The 25,744-nt window shown below is 43.9% G+C and overlaps 1 protein-coding gene across 1 annotated transcript in view; it reads left to right on the top strand.

Annotated features, from left to right (window-relative positions):
* LOC147679546 (small G protein signaling modulator 1-like) overlaps positions 1-25,744 on the top strand; it is a 645,847-nt gene that overhangs the window by 482,857 nt on the left and 137,246 nt on the right. The window contains exons 7-8 of the mRNA XM_086942458.1: positions 9,206-9,805; positions 17,985-18,109. Of these exons, the coding sequence (XP_086798584.1) occupies positions 9,206-9,805; positions 17,985-18,109 (725 nt within the window). The remainder of the gene's footprint in view (positions 1-9,205; positions 9,806-17,984; positions 18,110-25,744) is intronic.

Below are 25,744 nucleotides of genomic sequence, written 5' to 3' on the forward strand. Positions count from 1 at the left end.
GCTTGTATTTCAAGGCTGTTGAGGGCGGGGTGTGGGAGGCACCACTCTCCTCTGTAGTGTGATTCCCCTGTTGCACTTTAAAAATATCCAAGGCGCCTTGTGGTGCGCCCCTTCACAGAACATTTGTGGTCCGATTATACGAGTGTCTCTCTTACAAGCAGTAGTTTTGTCAAACTTCGACTCCGGCGGGCACCATCGGTATATAAAAAAAATGTGTGTGTGTGTATATATATATATTACCTACTGGCGGTCGCCAGTAGGTATATATAGTTAGGATTTTTTTGAATAGGGATTTCTGAAAATTCTATGTTGAATAACTTTGGCGTTGATGGACGGAATTGGCTAACATTTTCAGGAAAATGGCACATTTTGATTCTGAGCGTCCCCTGAAAGTTTGGGGGGGTTTTGTCAAGCGGGGGCCGAGAAAAAAGGGGGGTCCCAAAACGTGTTTTTAACATTGAGTTTTCCATAGGGCGGTTGAACTCACTTTTAGCTCGAACGGCTGAATGGATTTCCACAAAACTTGGCAAAATTGTAGGGACTGGTAGCCCGATGTGCCTTTGCTATGTCTCAAGATATATGCTCCAGTGGTTTTTACAAAAATTAACTTTGAAAAATATATATTGGGCTACATTGGGCTATATATATGTTAGAGCCCAAATGTAGCCCAATGTAGCCCAATGTAGCCCAAAGATGGCCACCAGAGACAAAAAAACAAATGTAGCCCAAATATCAGCCAGATGTAGCCCAACTATAGCCCAGTGACAGAATGTCCCAGAGTGTTCTAAAGAACAACTAGAGCGCTAACAGTCTTACTTATGACAAAAGTAGGGATTACATTTTGCCAAAGAAATGTTATATATATATATATATATATATATATATATATATATATATATATATATATATATATATATATATATATATATATATATATATATATATTTATGTATATATATTTATGTATATTTATATATATTTATATATATATATATATATATATATTTATATATATATATTACCTACTGGCGGCGCCAGTAGGTATATATAGTTAAGATTTTTTTGATTAGGGATTTCTGAAAATTCTATGTTGAATAACTTTGGCGTTGATGGACGGAATTGGCTGAAATTTTCAGGAAAATGGCACATTTTGTTTCTGAGCGTCCCCTGAAAGTTTGGGGGGGTTTCGTCAAGCGGGGGCCGAGAAAAAAGGGGGGTCCCAAAACGTGTTTTTAACATTGAGTTTTCCATAGGGCGGTTGGACTCACTTTTAGCTCGAATGGCTGAATGGATTTCTATGAAACTTGGCAAAATTGTAGAGACTGTTTGCCCGATGTGTCTTTGCTAGGTCTCAAGATATGTGCTCCAGTGGATTTTGAGAAATTAACTTTCAAAATAAAATATATATCTGTGACAGCGTCCCGGTTAGCGCCCCGGTTCGCGTACCAGACACGTAACGGAACTTCGCGAGGAGAAGCGGATTGGCTCTCCGGTGACTCTCAACATTCTAAACAGTCCGGAGCGGCCGCCATCTTGTCTCTCGGTAGGATCGAGAGACAAGAGGTGGAAATAAACGAAGGGGGAAATGAATGAAAGGGGCAAGGTAGACCCCTCCTGACCGCCTAGGATTGATGTAGGGGCTATTAAAGGGCCCCGCGGGGCAAAAAAAGAAAATACATTTTTTTTTATTTTTTGCGGTGGAAGCGCTACCCGGTACGCGAACCGGGTAGCTCACCGGCAGCGTAACGGGAGTCCGCCATCTTGTGTTTCGGACGAATTTAGTCACAAGATGGAGGATAAACAATGTTGGGAATGTGTATAAGGGGGCACGGGAGACATATCCTGACCCCCTAGGTTTTCTGAGGGTGGCTGAGAAGGCCCATATATTTTCGCACGGTTAGCGCCCGGTCCGCGCACCGGGTAGCGTTCCGGAAAGCGTAACAAGGGGAAAACCAAGGGAAATAGTAAAATAATATTTTAGAGTGCTTTGAGGTAGGGTAGCTCTGAATAGAGCTGTTGTGTTGTGTGGGTGATGTAAGTACCAACATGTAGGTACCAATGAAGAGTCTAAAATTCAATGTACACCGTCTCCTCTGTAGATATTTTGTATGTTCTAATATGGGTTATTTAAATGTAAATGTGTGGAAAAGCACTTCATGCTTTAAAGCAATTGTATTTTTGAACTGATTGTTCTTTCCTCTTAGTCCTCCTCTTTGGTTTTTTTTCCCCACACTCTTCTTCAGCATGATAGTTGATAAATTCGTTTCCTCAAAAAATTTATATACATGAAAAAATTATATTAAATACATATAAAATATATTTTTCCTTTAAAAGAAGAATACACTTTACAGCTTTTGTTATTTGCTATTAAAAAACCATTGAAATTCACTGAAAAAAACATAGGTTATAGACCATATATAGTTAGGAATTGGCATTTACAAAACCTTGAAAATTCACTGAAAAAACCATAGGTTATAGACCATATATAGTTAGGAATTAGCATTTACAAAACCTTATTTTACTCACACAAAACCATTGAAATTCGCATATAGTGCACTAACTATATATCGCGCACCCGCAATCCACTGCTGATCATGTCACATATTACATCATTCATGACATGGTCAGTGACATCACTGATGACATCACTGATGACATCTCAAATGACATCACTGATGACAACATCCAGTGACTGTATGTTTCTGTAAAGTTAAAATATGTCTTACATATTGAAGAATGAGTGGATGTATAAGTGTCTGGATGAAGGATTTAGTAGGTGCATGACTGACTGTATGAGTGAGTGATTAAATGTGTCTCACTGAGTGCATGGGTTAGTGACTAAACTGTCTTAATTTGTGCATCATTATGTCTGTTGTTCTGTAAACTGCTGCATGTGTTGATAACTGTGCATAAGAGCCAGTGAATGTGTGAGTGGCTGTATGGATCATTGTGAACTTGTATCAGGGATTGTATAAGAGAGTAAATATGTGTTAGTATATGTTTAAATAAGTAAGGTGTGTATAACTGTATAGTTGAGGAAATGGAGGTGTGATTGATTCTTTGCATGACTGACTAGGTGTGTGAGTAACTCCATGGATGAGTGACAGTCTGTGAGTGTCTGTTTACACTGAGTGTATCTAAGGTTATATTAGAGTCTGAAGAGGTTCATCGTATTATCACATGAATGATGTCATCAGTGATGTGATCAGTAATGTCAAATGAGATGTCATCAGTGATGTCATCATTGAAGTCATTTGAGATGTCATCGGTGATGTCATCAGTGATGTCATTTGAGATGCCATCAGTGATGTCATTTGAGATGTCATCAGTGATGTCATCAGTGATGTCACTGACCATGTCATGAATGATGTAATATGTGGCATGATCAGCAGTGGATTGCGGGTGCGCGATATATAGTTAGTGCAACTAACTATATATGCGAATTTCAATGGTTTTGTGTGAGTAAAATAAGGTTTTGTAAATGCTAATTCCTAAGTATATATGGTCTATAACCTATGGTTTTTTCAGTGAATATATATATATATATATATATATATATATATATATATATATATATATATATATATATATATATATAAAGATACACGTCTAAAATAACCCCTGCTCTCCCCTTTGGTAGCTTGGCACTAGCAGACAGGCTTATCTCAGAGGCAGTGTGTAAAGCATTTTTGAACACATACAGTAATACAGTAAAAACAATACAAATGGATACCACGCCAGTTTAGAAAAATAAGTAATCTTTATCTAAACCAAAACAAGACCAAAATGGCAAAAATCCACCCTACAGTACGAAAAATATGATTCTTAAAAGGTAGAAACAGTTCTGTTCAAGAAAATGTTGGATGCAACACTTTTACACAAAGTACCTTGGATGCAGTGCAAAATACAAGCAAAAAGGGTCTCAAGGAAAGGTGATGCGTCGGTTCCTTACATTCAGGGAAAGAGATGCCTTGGTTCCTTGCCCCTGGGGGGGGGGGGGGGGGGGGGGGGGGGTGATGCATCGGTTCCTTACCGGACAGGAGGTGATGCGTCGGTTTCTTATTGCGTGGGCAGGTGATGCTTGGTTTCTTACTGCGTCCCCCAGCGATGCGGCAGACTTGACGCTTCGATGCGATGCGTGACGATCCGGTATGATGCGATGCGTGAAGACCCGGGATGCACTGTGATGGTTTTAGCCACGTCCCCTTGATGCATTGGTTCTTCTCCAACAGGACCTGTGTCAGAATCGGTGTGGTGATGTCGGAGATCGGTGCACAGGATTCGTCGCAAGGCAGACACTTTAGCTGCAAGCAGGGGCTGCATTGATTCTTCTTCGGCGGGGGTGTGTCTGAAAATTCTTCTTGCACCGCTGCGATGAATCGGAAACATGGCAATGCATCGATTTTTACAGTTCTTGCAGTTTCTAGTCCCAAAACAACCTCCAGAGTTCCAGAACACTGGCAGGCATCTCTCAGCAGGTCAGAACTCCCAGCAAAGGAGTTGAGGGGGGACTGGTGGTGAAGTCTTTATATCCCTGAGACTTCAGAACAGGAAGCAAGCTCAATTTCAAGCTCTTAGATATCTTCATCCAGCAGGGGGCACAGCAATGTCCTTCTCATTACCTTTGCAGAAAGTAGCTACTGCAAGCCAACCCCAGACAGCAAACAGCACTGGGGCAGTATTCCTCCTCTGTTTCTCCAGTTCTTCTCCTTGTCAAAGGTTCCACTTGATTCCCAGAAGTGATCTAAAAGTCTGACGTCTGAACCCCTCTTTTTATAGTACAAAATTGTTTGTTTCTGGAGGCAGAGAGTGTCTTTGCCCAGCCAGAACCAGTTCTGTTCTTTCCGTTGCAGCTTCCTGGCAGGGGATGGAGACAACATTGTGTAAGGCAGACCAGGTCATTCAGCTGCAAGGAAATCTCCTCTCCCTACTCTAAATGCAGCCCAGCCCTAACTCATTAAGGAAAGGCAGTACACACATAAACCCCTCAAACAACCCCCCACCCTTCCAGGTGGCCTTCTGAGAGAATGCACATCCCCAGCCACTGTAATTCAAAAGCCAGACGGTCAATCCACAAACCAGCAGAGGCACACAGGATGGATAAGCAAAATAACACCCACTTTCTAAAAGTGGTATTTTCAAGCACACAATATAAAAATCATCTTTTCAAAAAGATACATTTATATATTTTGAGTTCAGGCATACTAAGCTTCATCTTTCTATTGTTGTATAGCGTTTTACGACCCTAGTGTAATTTCCCCGATTCATGCCCTTATGTAGGTATAATTCACATCACCCTTATATAGGCATAGAAATCAAACCCATGTTTAGACATAGCCCATGCGGTCCTAATACAGGCATGGCTACTTCCACTAGTTCCAAAACGCCACAATGATTTCTTGGAAAACTCTGCTTCAGCAGTCAGGGACATCCCCTTTCTTGAATATTGATTTATCCTAGAAATCATGGCGTTTTCAAAGAACTACCATTCTTTGGTGACGTTATTATGTCCGACCTTACGTCAATCTTGCACCTTCAAGGTATAAATATGCCTACACTTGCCCTAGCAAACACACAGTGGTTTGGAGCAGTTTGACTATCTACTTGCTCGACGCATCTTGCTACAGCAAGTGCCGAAGGAAGCCAACCCTCCAGCTGACGCACTGACAAAGAGGCTGCCTTTCTCTCGCTGAGAATCCAGCTCCAGTGTTTCCAAGCTCCCCTTGCGGGGTGTTGGGAAGTAGAGTCCGGAGACAGAGATACCAAACCTCCTTCATTCTAAACCAATGTACGGAGCTGATTAGACCCTAAGAGAAATCTTGGATAGATTCTTGGCAAAGAAACTAAACCTATGCTACACCTCTCTTACTTCTTCCCTCGTACAAGACCTAGGTTAGGTACATTGGGGCAGGCGTATTTTAGAAGCACCAGTTGAGTACTTTTAGTCTTTGTTATTTATGAATGTATTTTATGGCTTAGAAAACATACCATGCTTTTACAGTATTATTTCATATTATTTTTCTTGGTGTGCGCATTATACTTTACAGCCAGTATTACGATTGTAGATGTTCATTTCTTCTGCATGAGAACGAAGACTGTTCAATAAATACTTTTATTGAAAACGCCCTTCTCTCCATTTCTCTGCACCTCTGGTGAAAGAAAGCATGCATGAATGACTCAGTGAAATATCGCTATATTGTTTCCACGACTCTGAAGATCAGTTTTATTCTTGGGGAAACAAAGTTGCCATGTTTATGCGGCTGTCAGAAACGAATCCCTTGTTGTGTATTCGAGAAAGTTTCTAGTGACCGCTGAGCTAGCTGGCACTCACAATTAAGCCTAATATATTCGATAGAGACCTAGTCGACCTAAGTCTTACGTCACATCTATAGGATATGTTATTCTAATGCGTGGAGCGTATTGGGAATATAGGAACTACACTACACTATCTTGTCCCAATGGGAAGTTATAAATAAACTCCCGTTCTACCCTATGGGGCAGATAGCCTTTCAATAGTGCAAAAAACGAAATTGGCAGTATTCCGCTATCAGGACATGCCACACACATCAGGGCTTGTCCTACCTTTCACATACACTTCACCCTTCCCACAGGGGTACCTTGGCCTACCTTAGGGGTGACTTTCATGTAAGAAAAGGGAGGGGTAGGACCTCGCAAGTGGGTGCACTTGCCAGGTAGACATGGCAGTATCAAACTGCGCAAAGACCCTGCAGTGGCAGTTCTGAGTCACATTTACAAGCTGCTCATGTGGGTGGACCAATCAGTGCTGCAGGATGTATGATGTTAGCATGCACACTTTTACCACGCATACCATTACCACGCATTTTTTACAACGCAATACCTTTACAACGCATAGTGCTTTGGGTGCTGGATAGTGAATAGTTTAATTTACTATTCCAACACCAGTCCCCGTGGACACTAGGGAAGGTTATTGGATAGTAAATTAACCTATTCACTAGCCATTCCCTAAGTCAGATCGCCTCAAAGCGCTATGCGTTGTAATGGTATGCGTTGTAACAGATGCGTGGTAATGGTAGTGCGTGCTAAAAGATGCGTGCTAAAGGTTGTATACCAGTGCTGCAGGCCCACTAGCAACATTTGATTTAGAGGCCCTGGGCACAAACAGTGCACTATACTAGGGGTTTAATAGTAAAATAAATAAACCAATTATGAAAACACTAATCCATGACAACAATTTACAGACGGAGCGCTCGCACTTTGGCACTGAACAGCAGTGGCAAAGTATCCAAAGCATCTAGAACAGCAAAACAAAGTCCAACACACAGCAAAAACACAGGGGGCAAAGGCAAAAAACAGGTTATTTTTCTTTCTACGGATATTTCATGCTGCTTGTTGTTTTCTCTACAATACTCCATCCCTGGGTTGATTCCAAATCATCACTTTGTACTTATGTGGGATTTCCATTGGGATTTGTCTTTATTTAATCTAGAATATCTAGATTCTGTGTAACATTTTCAGGAACAATAAACCCTACACGATGGCTAGTCATAAGTACTATACTCTAATGAATTTCGATGCATCTAATAATAATGATTGGGTTGTTAGTCGGGTAACTAGATAACTGTGTTTTGGGATAATATGCTATTTTACTGAAGGCTTTTGGCAGTGCGTATTGGAGGTGAGCTATAGCTTCCATTAAATAGGGTATATTGGACAAGGTTACGGAGTAGTTAGTTGAAGTATATAATAAAATTGTACATTTTGCGAAATACTAGCAAAATGGCATTCTCCTGGATCTAGGAAAGTGAAAGAATATAGCTTAATGGAAGTAGGACAACATGGTGGCTAGGAATTTAGAAAGCTTCCGGAAACTCTGGATTCTCCAGGTGACTGTGTTGTAGATGGATCCATTTTAGTAGCTTTTCGCATATCACTTCAGGCCTGACAAAGAGAAATCACATTTCTAGATCAAAATGGTTTGGAACTTCAGGGATAGGTGAGTCTAAAAAAGAACAACTGCATTTGACTGGGTGACATTAAATCTCCCAAACAAGAGAATATAGTTTGAATTGGTAATGACTGAATTAAAACCATTAGCCTTCTGGGCCCATATTACCATAAGGGCGCACTTACCCTGTTTGCGCCACGACAATCCTTAAAACAGGCGAGCCATGCTCAAATAGGGAAATTGCACCATAATATGGTGAATGCGCTGCCCCCCAAGGCAGCCGCTATCTTGTGCTGCCTGGGGGTCATTGCATTCACGTGAAAAATGTGGTGGCTGCTTCAAAACTGCTCCATATTTCACTGTATAGGCGGCAACCCACCTGCTCTTTAAATAGCAGAGTGACTGCCCCCGCCTGCAAAGGAATGTCTGGAGGAATTCCGCTCCCCCAGCAGAGTTCGCAGAGTTTTGTCCACACCTAAAAACTCTGTGAAGTGACACGGAGCAGGTTTTTTTTTCTCGAGCTGCTTTTGCATAAAAGAAATAACTCAGAAGTCCTTCTCCTGGTGAGATTTCTCATCGCGGACAATCGCGGCAGGTCACAACCACTCGCGTTGAGAAATCTGTCATTCGCGTTAAGGAAGCTGCTGCTTGAGTAGAATGCCTACTCAGCAGAAAGCAGCAGCAGAAAGCAGCAGCGCTTTCAGGTGCGACGCATAGTGCCATTTTTACAGTGCAAGACAAACACATGCCGCTACAAATCAGTGCGGCAGAGTTTTCTGACACTTCCCATAGTTCCGCCAAGTAAAACTCCACGAACTCCACCCAGGCTTAGTAATTATCAGCATGTAATCTTACTTTGAGGGCCTTCATTTTCAAAAGAAGAAGTTGGCTATATTATGACAGGCACATTTTAGCAGTAAGAAGCAAGATGTGAAGAGTGGACAGTGCTTGAGACAGGGGCGCTTGTGCTAAGTTCCTCATATTACAGAGAAAGCAATACCATTTTTTAATTAAAGAAGACTTTGCTGAGAGGTTCACAAATCTCACTGTACATTTTTCCCAAAACTGTTTGAAATGCTTGTCTGCCCAATCAGCATCCAAAGATTTTTCCTAGCTGAGGGAATCAAATGTCTTATCGGTATCAAATGCAGTAACCACAAAAAGAAGGGATTTGATTGTGGTTCAGTGAGGGGCATCAATAACATCTAAAGGGAGTTACCTCTTATTTCTGATATACCCATGTATTTTTGCATGTTAATCTCTTGTTATCTTTTTCAGGTTTTTGAATCTGTTGAGGAGATTGAGCAGACTGATGCAGACACTAGGGGTGAAGACAGTAAGCCACCAAAACTACCTAATGGGACTCTCCATAATGGCACAAGTTCACCTGACTCTGGCCTCCCCTCTTCCAGAAACTTTTCTATTACATCGGGATATTCTGAACAAAGTTTTAGCACAGAAGAAAATGCAGCTATGGAAACAAACAAAAGTCTCTTGCATCTTCAGATGAAACAGGGCGTGAACAATAAAAAAAGGCACAGCTTTGACAACACTCTGTCTGATTATAAGAGCACAGAAGAACTTCCCCTTCAGGACAATTTGGAAGTTGAACTTACAACAAATGAGAGCATAGATGAATTTCTTTCAATTCACGAGAGTACGGAGGACATAATCCCTGACAAAGATACTGCTCTGCTTTCTATAATCGAGAAATGGCCCGACAATGATGCCGAAAAGGAAAGCCTGGCTGGAAGTGAAGATAACCTGTCGGAGGAACCAGAAATGGAGAGCTTGTATCCACCACATGACTCCCTAACTGTGATTGACTCAACTCTAAATGAAGTTTCTCCTGTCTCTTCTTCAGGCGTCACATATCCTGTAAGTGTTGCCAAGTAAATATTGTTATGTGCCAAGTTTATCTTTGCTATTCTAAGCAGCAACTTGTTTTAGCATTTTTCAGAAAATGTAGTTTAATATAATTATATAGTCAAGGTATAGATGCAGCACATACTTGGTCTAATGGTCAGAGCAGTCATTCATAAGAAAAAGCCAAATTACATATTATAGAGGTAAGCAGAGAAACTAAGTTACTCTGTAAAGTATGCTCTGAAGAGGTGAGACTTTAGATGGTTCTGAAAGAAGAGCCGGTTAGGATTTGAAGTTGGTGGAGATTATACTGAAACTTTGCAAGACATGCTGGTTTTTGGTAGTGTGTTGTATTCCTTTTGTATTCCTTTTCAATCATTAGTGTATTATTGAAGAAGATATGCTATTGGAGGTCGGATTTTGAAGGCACAGAGCCATTGCAAGCATTTCCATCACATTCGGTAGCTCCCAGACATTAATTGCAGCCGAGGCAGTGGGGGCTTCAGGGAGAGAGCAGGAACGATGGGAGAGAGGAAAGAATGAGCGAGAAAATAGATAGGTAGAAAGTGACTATTAACTGGAGAGGAGAAAAGGGAGTGGTGATGGTTTGAACATTTTTGCCAGGACTGCTTTTGATTCCTAATCTGACTCTGGAGCAAGGCCAAACTAACATATGGGGCAAATCAGAACAAAGGGTTGGTCTGACAGGTCAATGTATGGGCTGGATTTTTGGCTGTATGTGGGCTTGTTTTAGGGTCTGCTGTGCTGGTATTTACTGTTTATTTCTCTGTGATCGCTCCAATCATTGCCTGCAGCAATCACAAATGCATGCTATCTCCTTACCTTGCACAACACCTATACAGCTTGATTTTTCAAGTACAAAACTGCTCTGATCAAAGGTGTACCACATTTGTAGCTGTTGGTGGCACTTTTAATTGGGTGCCTGGGCCTATTTTCTGTCCCAGTCCGACCCTGCTCTGGAAGCTGTGGCTCAGGGGGTATTGCACAGGTGGTGGCATTGACTTCATCTGAGAGTGAAGGAAAAGGGAAGTTAAGGATGCCAGATTTCAGCCACTGTTTCCTTGGTATGATTTTGCTTACACCTTCACTGTGGCCATTTGGGGTGATTTTAACTAGAATGTCTTTAAAGTCCCCTTTGCATTCCTATTTTACATTTCAGCAGATTGTTCTCAAAGCTCCCTACATTCCACTTTCCAATTTAAGAATCCTAATATTTCTACTGAAAGCACATCAGTAAGCCACACAGGTCTTCTGAAGGCACAGGTTTCCATTGCTAGTATTTATCATCAAAGGGGATCAGAAAAAAAATATTACAAATATATTATCAATATCCTATCTACATGAATAAACGGATTGCTTAACATGTGATTGGAATAATATTAGCCTGTCCTAGACTGAAAACATTCCCTGTTCCTGAGTGGTCCGAAAGTCTTGTGAAGCCACTTCCTATTATGGCATTGCGCATTACACGTTAACATGTTAACTAGATCCCCCTGTTCATTTTGTAAGTCTCGTGCCCACGGTTAAGTTTTGCCTGCGAGAAACTGGGTGCTGTCAGTAGCGTAAGACAAAATAACGGGGTCAATAACGCAATCAAGAGAACATATCTATCTTGTAGACAAGATAAAAACGGGCCCAGGTTTAGATTTTGTGATTGTTAGGTTCTCAGATGCGCAAAATCTAATGACTAATTAGCAATGTCTTTGTATGTCTCTCCCTTTATGTGATTTCTTTTTACAGCAACTTGTGTTGATGAAAATTCACTGTTAGTTAGTGTGTTTTTAACCATTCATGTGTGTAAAAATTGTGCTTATGAAATTGTAACATGTTTTAATGTGGGCACGCTTTATGCGAATAATTTTTAAAGTGGAATATTTATGAAAAGACTTTCATTTTTAACAAAATAATAAATTCTTGAGCTACATAATTTGTGTGTGGATGTACTATATTGTGTAGGACCCAGTGTCTATATGTGGATGATTTCTATGAATATGATGTGTAGGAAATTATAGTGTGTCCGCCAAGGGAAAGCCCTTTTTTTCTACTGTTTAAAGTACCCTATTCCCCTGGTGTGCGAAGGGTTCTCTATCTAACCTTAAAACAAGACCAATTTCTTGACAGGGGTGTTTCAACCGGGGTATCCCACACAGATCCCCCTACTGCCCTTCAATGAAGTCTTCTCTGATGTCCTACTCGGAGCCTGTGCCAAGCCCTGCAGGGGTGCACCTGTGCACTGGACAATTGCACGTTGCTACCGTCCTGCTCCTGTGGACCCAGCTTTCCTCACACAGCACCCCAATCTTGAGAACCTGGGTGTGTATGCCTCAACCTCCAAAAGTGAATCCCGGTGCCTTCCCTACCTCTAAACCGGATTTGAAATCCAAGAGGCCGGATACCGTCAGGAAGAGGGTTTTCCCTTTTGGCAACTTTGCACTGCCTTTGGGCCAAAAATAGCCACACTATGTGGGACTCAGTTGTGCAAGTGCCACCTATGGTCTCGGTGGATGCCCGACCCATCCTGAACCAGGATATCGTCAATGGCAGGGGAGCAGCACATTTTGGCATCAGATGCGGTCTGCACACAAGTGACATCTCTGGGCGGGGCCATGACTTCATCAATGGCACTCCGCCGTCCCCCCTGCCTGATATCAACTGGTTGATTCGGTGCATCCCTTATGTACATACCCATCAATGGCGCTCTCCTTTTGGCTGCAAGACTGATTCAGCGCTTGAGTGCTTTCAGGGAGAGTAGGATCACCAACCGGTCGCTGGAGCTCGCCATGGCTCCATGTCAGCTGCAATCTTCCTATCACTCCTTCCTGAGCTACAGTAGAGGCTACCAGCTGCGTCCTTTTTAGCAAAGCCACCAAGGCTAACAGGCCTCCCAAACTTTCTGCAGACATGGCTCCAAAATGTTCCATAGGAACCAAGGCCAGAGATCTGCCCAGCGCGCTACCTCCCATCAGCCGCAGCCACCAAAGCTCTCTGATGGAGGCAGGGTCAAGTACCAACTGCCCCCATGGCGAGCCAGAACATCGGACATTACCTGCCCCAATGGTAAACCCTAACAACGGACAAGTGGGTGCTCCAAATTGTCATCAGGGTAATGCCCTTTCACTCCTAGAAACCCCACTGCCGCTTGCACCGTATTTGGCTGACTGAAGACCACTTGTCCATGCTGCTCCAGGAAGTGCAGGTTCTTTTGACGACAGGAACCATCAAGAGGGTGCCTGCATCAGAAGTAGGTCATGGTTGCTCTTCCTACTACTTTCTGATGCTACCAAAGGGCAGATGCCTCTGTCCTGTCCTAGATCATAGTCCTCTCAATGCCTTCCCAAGGAAGGAGGAATTCAAGATGCTCACCTTTGTCCAGGTCTTGTCTGCCCTTGACCCTGGAGTCTGGATGGTAGCATTGAGCCTGTAGGACACCTATTTCCATATCGCCGTTCTGCAGACCTGTTGGTGTTACATATGCTCATGGTGGGTCAGGAGCATTTCCAGTTTGTGGCGCTCCCCTTTGGTCTCACCAGTGCCCCTCGGGTGTTAACGAAGGGGATGGCAGTGGTGATAGCACTTGTACAGAGGCCGGGAGTACCAGTCTTTCCCTACCTGGATGACTGGCTTCTGAATGTGGGCATGCCAAAGTCAGTCATTACTCATCTTCAGACTACGCCGAACCATTTGCACTCACTAGGGTTCAATACAACATGCCGAAGTCACACCTGACTCCTTCTCAGAAGCTCCCTTTCATCTGAGCCATTTCTTATAGAGTGCAGTTCCACGCCTAACCTCTGAAATGGTGAATCAACGATATTCGGGCTATCATCCCAAAGTTTCAGCCCCAATCCTGGATTTCAGTAAGACAGACTCTGAGGCTGCTGGCTCTGATAGACACCTGCAATCTGCTAGTAAAAAAACTGAAAAATCGCTTATGCAGGCTATGCAGAGAGATCTGAAGTCCCAGTGGGCGCAGCCCAAGAGGACTTCTCCCACCTGATCCAGAATTTTTGAAGGAGACTACAAAAGATCTGCAGTGGTGGTTGCTAAACCAAGAATGGATCAGTGGCAAACCCTTCTCCCTTCCCCTCCCAGAGCTGATAGTGGTGACTGATGAATCGATCTGGGCTGGGTGGCCATATGGGAGATGTGCAGATCAGAGGCCTCTGTTCTCAAGCAGAAACTTAGCACCACATTAATATTCTGGAGCTGAGGGTGAGTCACTTGACATTGAAAGTTTTCATGCCCTCCTTTACATAAAAGCTGGTCCATGTGTTCATGGACAACCGTACTGCATGTTGTACTGCAGCAGTAAGAGCGGAGTGGAGTTGTGGATCCTGTGCCAGGCGGCTCTGGGCATGGCTAGAATGTCAGGACAGTTTCCTAGTCATGCAGCACCTGATGGTATCTCTAAATACCAGCACGATCAAACTCTGCCATCGATGCCTTGTGGACTGCGAAGGCCTCTGCATCCAGACATGACTCAGGGTCAGGTCTCTTTCAGGTCTGGGGATATCCATGGCTAGATTTATATGCTACGGCAGAGAACGCGCACTTCTGCACGCTCGAGTTTCCAAAACGGCTCCTGCTCAGAGATGCATTCCTACTAGACTGTAATACAGGACTCCCTCACATCTCCCCCCTCCCCCCAATACCTCTCCTACCCCCAGGTCTGAAAAAGTTCAGAACTGACCGGGCTCAATTCATCCTCGTGGCTCCAGAATGGGCATGGAGTGTATGTTATCCAGAACTTCTGGGCATGAGCAACTGTCCTCCGATCATCTAGCCCGTCTTGCATAATCTCCTGTCATAACAGCATGGGAGGGTCCTGTCCCTGAACCTGCTCACCCTCCACCTTTTATGCTTGGAGATTGAGCAAAGATAGTTGAAGATCTGTGACTTTCCTCCCGAATTCTGTGAGGTTATCTTTTTAGCCAGGCGTCCTTCAATAAAAACTGTATACGCCTTCCGTTGGGCCAGTTTTGTTGATTGGTGTACTCAGAAACACATTGACCCACTTTCTGCACCCTTGTTTTATGTGTTGTTTTTTGTTTTGTTTCTAAACTGCAAATGCCTTACTCTGGGAACAGTTAAGAGGTATGTTTCAACCATCTTGGGATTTTTGCGGTGGCTGGACCAAACTTTCTTGTTTAAATCACCTGTTCTGACACGGTTTTTAAAAGGACTTCAAAACACGTTTCCTCCCACACCTTTCGGTATGTTCCAATGGAATCTTAATTTAGTTTGAACCTATTTGATGTGTTGTGCTTTTGAATCCATTCATAGCTGCCTTCTAAAACTTCTGACTATCAAGATAGTCTTCTTTTTGTCCATCACATTGGTCTGGAGCGTCTGCAAGTTTCACCCTTCATACACCAGCTTCTTCCCAGACAAATTGGTTCACTGAATCCTTGCCTCTTATTTGCCAAAGGTGGTGACACCTTTCCACATCGACCAAAACATCACACTGCTGACATTCTTTACTCCACAACGCCTCTCAAAGGTGGAAGGGAGGCTCCACTGTCTGGACCCTAGAAGGGCACTGTCCTTTTATATTGATTGCACTAAAGATCACTAGATGGGTCACCAGCCTTTTGTTGAGTTCACTGGACCAAAGAAAGAGAAAGCAGTGCTGAAACAGACCATTTTCAGGTGGATTGTACTCTGCATCAGAATCTCCTATATAGGCAACGTGCACGTCAAATCAATCGCAGATAATGCCTACAACACAGAACCGGATGACACCACATACCGGCACCCAGAAGTACTGCTCAATGTTTTCTGGATTCAGTCTGATACTTGGGGAATATTCTCAAGTAAAGATTCTCCAGCTAGATAGTATCTACCAGATAAGGCATTACCCAAGTTAAGTAACTTATTCTTCACTTTTTTTGGAATATATTCTCCACTTTGAACATTTACCACATTGTTACTTCATTAAGCAGTTATCCAATTAAAATTAAGTCTTTTGCCTCTGTTTGCTTCTCGAGCAAAATACTGGAAATTGGTGCAGTGGTATAACTCCAAGCATCATTATTTGCTTCAATACTGCCATCTTCCCAAAAAGTAATGAAACCGGCATTGTTGAAGTACCAATGATGCCCCAAAAGCTCTGAAAAAGGTGAAGCATGTCTGCAAGGTCTAATTCATGCTTGTAAACTAGGATACGTATGCTTACTTATGCTTACTAAAAGTAAATTCCCAAACCATTAATTCACACAGAAAACACACCTCTGTGTCTAAACGTCGACAGCTGATAACATGCCTCTTCTTAATGGAAACCTGGTTTTCCACCATTATTTTGAAACTGAACACATGAAAAATGGAGTTTGCACTCTTTTCCTGAGATTTCTCAAAATGCCATATCCACAGGCCTTGGATAAGAATTCAGAATCCAAAAGATGTACCCAGAATGAATAAGGAAACTATCCTTATAGATTTATGCACTAACAAGCTCCTGATGTCACTCAGATTCTCTCCTTCTATCCGTCAGTTACTATTTAAGCAAAAATTATGAGACTAGATGTAGTGTTATTACAGGTTCTGTAATGATTGTGCTGCACGTTAGCGATTTGGGTTAGGACCACACAATGGAAATATTTTAGATTCATGAAAAAATAAATCAAATGTTCAAAATTATCTCCCTTCCTTAAGACGGTTGTTCCTATTTTTCATATGGTAATCATTGCTTCTTCCAGGTTTCCTCACTCCGCTGATCTGTGTAATCCCAGAGGTAAAGTATATATGCAACACTTCAAACCGTAATATAGCAAAAACACAAACCAAGAACAATCCTATGCTAGATTAGAAAAATCGAGTAATTTGTAATAAATAAAACAACCAAACATCAAAAAACAATCAGTAAAACCAGACCTATGCAAGTGAAAAGATTTCAGTGAAAATAGTGCCAAAAAGTGCAAAGCACCAACTGCCGATATTTTTGGTCGCGCGGGACCTGTCAAAAGTCACAGGTTAAGACCAACCGCGATGGAGTTTAGGCTGGCCAGGGGCCCAGTTAGGCCCGCTGAACAAGAGTGACTTAAATTCTGGTTGCAAAACATTGTAAGGTCCTTGTTCTAGGATGCGTCACGCAGAAGAGGCAATGTGAAGTCCGGGTCAGAAATGCGTTGTGCAGCATCGGTTCCTTGGAGCTGCGAGGCAGCAATGCAAGGTCCTGCGTCGCAGTCAAGGAGGCCGTTGACGAAGGAAGCTTGCTATGTGAAGTTGCAGCTGCTTGGTACATCCAGGAGTTCAACCCAAATAAATCATAGGAAATGGAATGGAGCGAATTCAACTTGCCAAAACACTTCCAAAGGGGCCTGCAGATCTCATAAACGATCACCACTGTGAAGTCAAGCTACTAATCAACGTTGCTAAAGATGGAATCAAGGATCATGCCACCCCGCTCTTAGTAACTAGTCTCTGATTGTGCATCCATTTTTTTTATTCCTATCTGTAGTTAGAAGGCTACACACAACACACACACACACACATATATATATATATATATATATATATATATATATATATATATATATATATATATATATATATATATATATATATATATATATATATATATATTCACACACATCCAGAAATTTGATATTCTGACAGAAAATAAATGCAGCTAAATTCTAACCATTTGAAGCATCAACTGATCTTATGAGTGTCAAAACCAGAAAAGGAGCACACAAGCATTCTCTTTCGTCCAACGCCTTGTATGACATTATTTCTGCCTGATCAGCCTCACATTGCACCTTCAGATAAGAAATCAGCACCCTCCTATTTCAAGACCTCTCACTGCCCTCTGACTCAGGCCCTTAAAAAAATACAGCAACAGTTGTAATTTTGTGCACTTGTGATGTAACATCTCTAATGTAAAATGTAACATCTTCCTCCTTCCATTAACTTCATATTTGTATGTTTCTCTTTTTGAAAATGGCTTGCCTACGTAACCTTGTGATGCAGTATGTATTGCCAAGCTCTATGTAAACCTCAAATGACTAGTATGTTAAAATGTATTGGTGTATTGATACACTTCATAAACTCCAAGTGACAAAGCAAATTGCTGCATAAACTCTTAAAATATGTTTTGTTCAATTTTAAGTTGAAAAATACATTACTAGATTTATTTTTAAACTTGTGTTCTTACCTTTTCCTGTCTGTTTAGCAAGAAGTGTTGGACTTGTATACCATAAATTTGCACCGAATTGAGAAAGATGTTCAGCGATGTGACAGAAACTATTGGTATTTCACTTCTGCCAATCTTGAGAAGCTACGTAACATCATGTGCAGGTACATTGTAACATCTAGTATCATATGGGGACTGTGTGTGTTCAAGGAATTTGTGCTCATTGCATAGCAGTTACTTCAAGAATTGCTAGGTAACCTTTAATAATTGAGTTACCCAAGGGTCATTCTTAAGTGATAAGATGTGATACTGAGAATTTTTACAAAGTGAAATCTGGACTTTTTTATTTTTTCAGTGACCAAGTGTAGACCAAATGGGCTTTTGATTGTAACAGAAACTGCTTGCCTGGGCGGCATTTGGAGCCATTTATAAGGCACAACTACCAACATTTCCATTCTGTCAGAGTTATACTTTCACTAGTTTTGTTTCTCTCACGGAGCATTCTCAGGCAGCACAAATAATACATCTGTTGTATTTGTGTTCAGTGTATTGGACTGGAAATATTCTGGAAATCCATACACTGTGAAATTTACTGTGAATAATCCCTCTTAAGCATCAGGATCCCTATACAAACCGTCATGGCTAAGACTATCTAGTCCTAGAGATTATGAATGAGTTGGCATAATAGGCAAAGAATTAGTACCTTGTAATAAGCGTTCAGATGGGTGCTACTGTTTCTAGGACGTCGAAGTAAAGGGCTCTTATAGTACAACAATAAAAATAACAGCCTGTCCTATATACAAAGGATGATTTATAGGATACTGTGTTTTTGATCCTCAGAAGATGCAATTGCAATGTTCTCGATATCTTGTTCAAGGTTATGTCTGTGAAGCCCAAGGAATCTGTGATATTAGGGATTGTAACATTTCTATTTATACTTTTGCATACTAACATACATGTATTACAACATGAAAACCTTCTAGCTGTGACTCCACTCGATTCCACCTCATCAGTATATCCGTACAGTTATCATGAACCTGCCCCTCTCAGGCTATCTCCCACTCACCAGTTTCCTCTTGTGTAGTTTCTTTTTGTACTTCCAGTGTACCAATTTTCAAGAACACCCTTCCTTTCCCAAACTCATGGATGTACCTTGTTAGCAACGCATTCTTCCATGGGATTATTCGTGCAAGGTTTGGGTGTGCCTCTGTGTCGAATAGTCCCGTAAGGTGTAGCAGTCGTGGACCACTAAAGCTCATCGATTGTCCTGCCCCTTCAAAAGTTGTCACTATGGCTCCCCAGAACTCACTCCAAGTCTTCAGCCACTTTCTCATGTCTGTCTTCTGGAGAACCTGATATGTTCCCCTTTGACTAGTGTTCACTCAACAGTATCTTTTACCCATTTACTGCCCTCTGGTCCCAGCCACCCCTTGACAACTCCCTATTGTTCTTGGAGAAAGGCAAGCTGGAGAAATGTATAAATGTGATAGAGACTTCTAGCTGCAGATTTCTTACCTTTGAATTACTGACAACTTGTGCGTGAACACTACCCCTGCACACCATGTAGTGGCTCTATTCTGCTCCGCGTGACATCTGTGTTGTTAGCATCAGTTATGACATCGTGGTCACCTATATAGGTGCATGGACATCAGTTATTTTCTTTTGGTGCCAGTTAAGCACTCATCCAGAGAAAAGCTACCCTCTTTCTAGCAGTTTTTTAAAACTTTTTGTCGAATAAAATTGTTTCTGAGTCGCAGTATGTCTTCTAGAAGGTCAGGGTTTAAATTATGTGGCGCCTGGGAATTGGCCGTGTCGGTAACCAACCTCCACCTTGTGTGTCTCTGGTGTTAACCACGACATGAAGTCATGTCCTGACTGTCAGGCCAGGCTCCAAAGGCCTTGTGGGAGCGAGCCTTGAAGCTCCTTTCAGCCCAGCAGTCAAAACCGGCCAGTGAGACTCCGCAGAGATCCCAGTCCTGTTCCAAGAAGAGGTGGTCGCGGAACCGCTCCCAGAGTCCCAAGTCTTCTTGCTCCCACTCAAGGTCTTCGGAACACTTGAGGAAGAGGCAAAAGAAAAAGAATTCCAAGCAGACTTCATCTTCACGCCGGCTGTCGTCCATCGGTGAACGAGGTAAGGCGCACCAACGCTCTAGGCATGGTTCTGCGGAGCTAGAGCCAGGATCGACTTCAGGCCTCCCCCTGTTTCTGGGAACCGAAGCGACCCCCCCCTCAGATAAAAGAATTTTACGTGGCTATGCGTCACACATTTGAGTGGGCTCACCCCTCTAGTGAGCCTTTGACCCGGCAGTGTCGAAGGGGGCCTCACCTGATTATACGTTGTCGGCTCTGGCCATGGTGCCTGTGGTGCCTCATGGATCCAGTTCCAGATCCGGGTCAATGCCAGCCCTACCAACGTGACCTTCCCCAGCGTCGGACCCAAAGTCTGGGCCTTCAGCGACGCAGGTTCCAGCCCCATCCGTATTCCTGACTATTCAGAGTTGGACTGATGTCGCTCACCTCGACTCTGGCAGAGCCCGGAGGTTCTATATTGTCGCCTGGAAATCTTGAGGAAGACTCAGGCATAGGAGAAGATTGGGAGGGGTCTATGGACCCTTTAGAATCAAATAGACATTTCAGTGGAAAAGGACTGGTATAAGGAACTTGGGGAAGCCAGTGGACTGGACACATCCTCAGACATTGGCATGCTCTCTCCTCCGACTGTAGCTACGGAGGAGGGGGCTTCCTATACCATGGCGGTAAGTATGTCAGGAGAGGCCCTTGTACTGGAGCTGCCCTCCGTGCAGGTCAGGACTTTCTCTTGACTGAAGTGCTTCAGCCTGGGGCTTCTTTTTCTGAACCCCTATTCCCTTTAATAAAGCACTGACAGATGTCCTCCTACGCACTTGCGCAGACCTAGCACAGGGGATCCTCTGAACAGGACAATTGCCGCCACCATTGCCAGGCTCCGGGTGATCCAAGGTACCTCAGCCAACTCCCACCCCTGAAAGCATGGTTGTGCAGGCTTCAACATCCCATGGCACGTTCCCTTCCGATCCTCGGAATAGGGAATCCAAGAGGCTGGACATACTTGGGAAGAAGATATTTTCTTATGCAAGCCTTGCATTGTGGTCGGTGAATACCGCATGCTTATTGGACCATTTCTCCCACGCCCTTCGGGAAACGGTTGCACAAGTGCTGCCACAGGTCCAGAGGAGGCCTGGGCTGTACTTTCACAGGCGGTGAAGGTTGGGAGAGATGCGGCAAAATTCACCATTAGGTGTGGCCTAGACATGACTGACTCGCTGGGCAGAGCAGTTTCGTCAACGGTGATGCCTGGCTACGAATATCTGGCTCCTCGGGTGATGTCCAGGCTAATCTCATGGACCTGCCCTTTGACAGATCTAGTCTCTTTGGTGAGAAAGCATACTCTGCATTGGAACACTTCAAGAATTCTCGTGCTACAGCCAGATCCTTGGGCCTTTCAGTAACACCTCCTTTCGCACCTTTCATGGCACTGGAAGGGATTTTCAGCTGTGTCAACCATATCCCACCACAGTCCTGTGCAGGCTTCCCAAGATGTGCAAGGATGTGGAAGCAGCTCATTCCGATCTTGGCAATAAGGCAGAAGTCGTCTGCCACCAAGCCCTCAGCAGCTGCAGCCTCCTAGCAGTCCTAGTTTGAGCCTGAAAGACAATTCCACTCCAGTTGGAGAGAGAATTCACCACCATCTCCTCTACGGGAGGTCCATATCATCGTACAAATGGGTCTTGCAGATTATTCAGGAAGGCTGTTCTCTGCCTTTCCCTTCTTTTCCTCCTTCTATTCAGCCAATTCAAGAACGGTAGGTGGAGGATCATCTATCTTTACTCCGAGAGGAAGTTATTGCTCTCCTGGCCAAGCAAGCTATAGAGAGGGTTCCGGTTTCAGAAGTAGGCAGTGGTTACTTTTCCTGCTACTTTCTGATTCTGAAAAAGAACAAAGGCTTGTGTGCAATTTTAGCTCTTCAGACCGTCAAACTCTTCCTCAAATAGGAGAAGTTCACGATGCTCACATTGGCTTAGGTCTTGTCCGGCCTAGACCAAGGAGACTGGCTGGTAGCATTGGACTTGCAGGATGCGTATTTTTACATCCCCATCCTGCTGGGCCACAGATGGCACCTGCTTTTCAAGGTAGGCCATGAGCACTTAGAGTATACTGTGCTGCCTTTTGGCCTTACTAGCGCCCCTTGAAGGTGATGGCAGTGGTAGCAGATCATATGCGTAGGTTATGGGTTTAAGTCTTCCCATACCTCGACGACTGGCTGTTAAAGGCGTCCTCACCTCAGGCTGTCGTCTCCCACTTTCAGACTAATTCTCCTGCATTCTCTGGGGTTCTCTATAAACGTGCCACAGTCACACCCGACTCTTTCTCAGATGCTCCCTTTCATTGGAGCTCTTCTGGACACAGTGCAGGTTCAGGCCTATCCTCCTGAGCAGCGAGTCTAGGATATTCAGTTTATGATACCGATGTTTCAGACTCTATCCTGGATTTCGGTGAGACTGACTCTGAGTCTGCTAGGAATCATGGCCTCCTGCTTCCTGTTGGTAAACCACCCCAGATGGTGTATGCAAGTTCTGCAGTAGGACCTGAATTTCCAGTAGGTACAGTATTAAGGCTATCTCTCTGACATGGTCCAGATTTGGGAGGGAACTGCAAAAGACATGCTGTGGTGGTTGACAAACCGTGATTGGGACAGAGGCAGACCCCTCTCTCTTGCCCAACCATATCTCACAGTAGTGATAGATGTGTCACTTCTGGGCTGGGGTGGCCATCTGGGAGAGTTGGAGATCAGGAGACAGGCAGAGTTGACGCTCCACATCAATTTGTTGGAGCTTTGGGCGATCCCGTTGGCATTGAAAGCATTTCTTCCCTCTATCAAGGGAAAGTTAGTGCAGGTGTTCACGGACAACACCACTGCCATGTGGTTACGCAATAAGGAGGGCGGGGTGTGGTCGTGGACCCTTTGTTGAGAGGCCCTGCGTCTCTGGACATGGCTGGAGCAGCAGGTCATAATCCTGGTAGTTCAGGTTCTCTGAATGCCAGGGCAGACTAACTCAGCCGTCAGTGCCTAGCGAATCACAAATTGCATCTCAAGTCCGGGTGGGGCAAGGCCTCTTTCAACAGTGAGGAGAGCCTTGGTTAGATCTGTTCACCTCCAAAGAGAATATTCAATGTCAGCAGTTTTGCCCGCTGGAGGTTCCAAGGCGGCTATCGCTCAGCAACAGTTTTTGTTGCAAGTTGAGCTCAGGTCTACTGTACGTCTTTCATTCCTACCCTTTCTGCCAAGAGTTCTCAAGCAGATCAAGAGTGACCAGGTCCAAGTCCTCCTTGTGGCTCCGGACTGGGCAAGGAGAGTCTGATATCCAGAGCTTCTTTGAATGGGCATCGATCATCCGATTAGGCTGACTCTTCAGGAGGATCTTCTGTCGCAGCGGCAGGGGAGGGTCCTCAACCTGAACCTGTCAACTCTCCACCTCCAGCTTTCGGCCTTCCTTCCGAAGTGTGTAATATTATTTTGGCGGCCCTCCACTAAGACGATATACACCTGCCATTGTCAAAAGTTTATAAAATATTTGTAAAATATTGTTCAGAATGGTCTATTGACCATCTTTCTTCCTCTTTATCTACTATCCTTCTTTTCATTTTATCCACCAGGACTCTGCAGTGTTAACTCTCAAGGGTTATCTTTCTGCTCTGTCCGCTTTCTGGCGGCTGCCAGACCAGCCCTCCTTATTTCACTCCCTTATTGTAGATAGATTCTTATAAGGGCTTGTACATATGTTTCTAACCACGCCCTTTGTCATGCCGCAGTGGGACCTTTATTTGGTTCTCACATTTCTTATGTGTCCTTCTTTCGATCATTTGAATAGTTGTCCCCTCCGGCTGCTTACCATCAGGACAGCATTTCAGGTGACAATAACATCTGCCTGGAGGGTGAGTGAGTTGCAGGCTTTGTCATGCAAGCCTCCCTAAATGATGACCTTTGGGGATAAGGTGGTGCTTCGCACCCGGGCTTCATTCTTGCCAAAAGTGGTGACACAATTCCATCTGGGTCAGTCAATCATACTGCCCACCTTTGTTGCGCCCCGCATCCCTCTGAGGAAGAGGAGCGTCTCCACCATCTGAACCTAAAAAGAGCATTGTCATTCTTCCTTGACTGCAAAAAAGAGTTCTGGGTGAACGACTAGCTCTTTGTGGGTTGCTTGATAGCTGAAGAAGATCAGGCAGTGCAAAAATTGACAATTTCTCGCTGGGTGCATTAACATCTGCTATGCCCTGGCTGAGAAACATCCCCTGAGGGCTTGCAAGCTCATTCCACCAAGGGGTAGGCTGCGACCATGTCTCAGGTGTCCCAGTCCTGGACAACTGCCAGGCAGCAATATGGGCATCTTTGCACATTTTTGCCAAGAATTACTATCTAGACAGTCCGGTCCTTAGGCACAGGCATTTTGCCCATTCTGTCCTGCAGGACTTAGTGTAAGAAATATGTCAGCAGCCCACTACCAGGATGGTATGGCTTGGGTATTTATTCAAAGGTAAGGAATCCGCAGCTAGAAGTCTATCAGATGAACAAGTTACTTACCTTTGATAACGTATTATCTGGTAGAGACAATACCTAGCAGCAGATTCCTTACAGACCCACCCATGCCTCCCCGCTCTGTGGACCCATTTGTTAAGGCTAGGGTTGCTCTCTTTTTCAGGGCCCTAGTTATGACACACACTCAAGTCAGTCACTTCATGGCTCTGCGCTTCTGGCGTGGAAAAGTGAAAAGTGTTGACGTCCGCGTGCCTGGGTGGCGCCTAGATAGGTGACCACAACATCATAACCAATGTTAACTTACCTGATGATGCCCCGCGGAGACGCATGGAGCAACCCGACGGCGCAAAGGGGCACTGCTCACACAAAAGTTTCCGGATCCAGCCTGATGCCTGGGACATTCAAAGGCAAGGAATCTGCAGCTAGATATTGTCTCTACCAGATAATGCGTTACCGAAGGTAAGTAACTTGTTCTTAATTTTCCTGTTTTTTGTGGGATTCACAGAAGGCACTGGGCAGGTGATAGATCGATAGTCAAACTAAGTTGCTCCCTCAATCCGTTCCACCAGCACCCACCAGTACGTCAAAACCTTATTGCATTGCCACACTAGGTGCAGGAATGTGGCATTGTACTGCCCGCAGCGGGGGCAAGCTGTAGAACAGCCCACATATATCTTGTGTAGTTTGACTGGTGTGAGGTATGTATTGTGTACATCTTTGAAATGCAGTAGCTTAAGTCTCGCATTTTCTGAGACATTTTTAACCAATGTGCTGGTCATTTTCCAGTCATTATTCATAAGGTGTTCACCCAGCTAATCTCCCCAGTGCCATGCAGGCTGTAATCTGTCTTTTGGGCATGTCCCGCTTATGAGGCTTGTACGTCCAGGACATCAAGTGTACCGCCACCCCCACAGTCAAAACCACCTGGAGGACCTCAGAGTGTGGTGGTGCAGCTGGGAAGACCCTCCAAATTTCCTTGGCGATTTACACAATTTTGGCATAATGTAGAAACTGGTCGAGTGATGTGAGGGGATACCCAACTGCTAGAACTACTTATGAGGACATCGTTTTCATACAACGACAGTACATGGGAAGGGTGACCCACTCTAATTCTCCAGTGTCCCATGACCTGCCAGAGTTTAGTGGGCAGCGATTTCAGTGCCATCACAAACAGTAGTGGGCAACACTGCCTAATGCCTCGCTGCACCTCTAATATCTCTGA

This window comes from Lissotriton vulgaris, chromosome 11, assembly GCF_964263255.1.
Source record: "Lissotriton vulgaris chromosome 11, aLisVul1.2, whole genome shotgun sequence".
Taxonomy (NCBI): Eukaryota; Metazoa; Chordata; class Amphibia; order Caudata; family Salamandridae; genus Lissotriton; species Lissotriton vulgaris.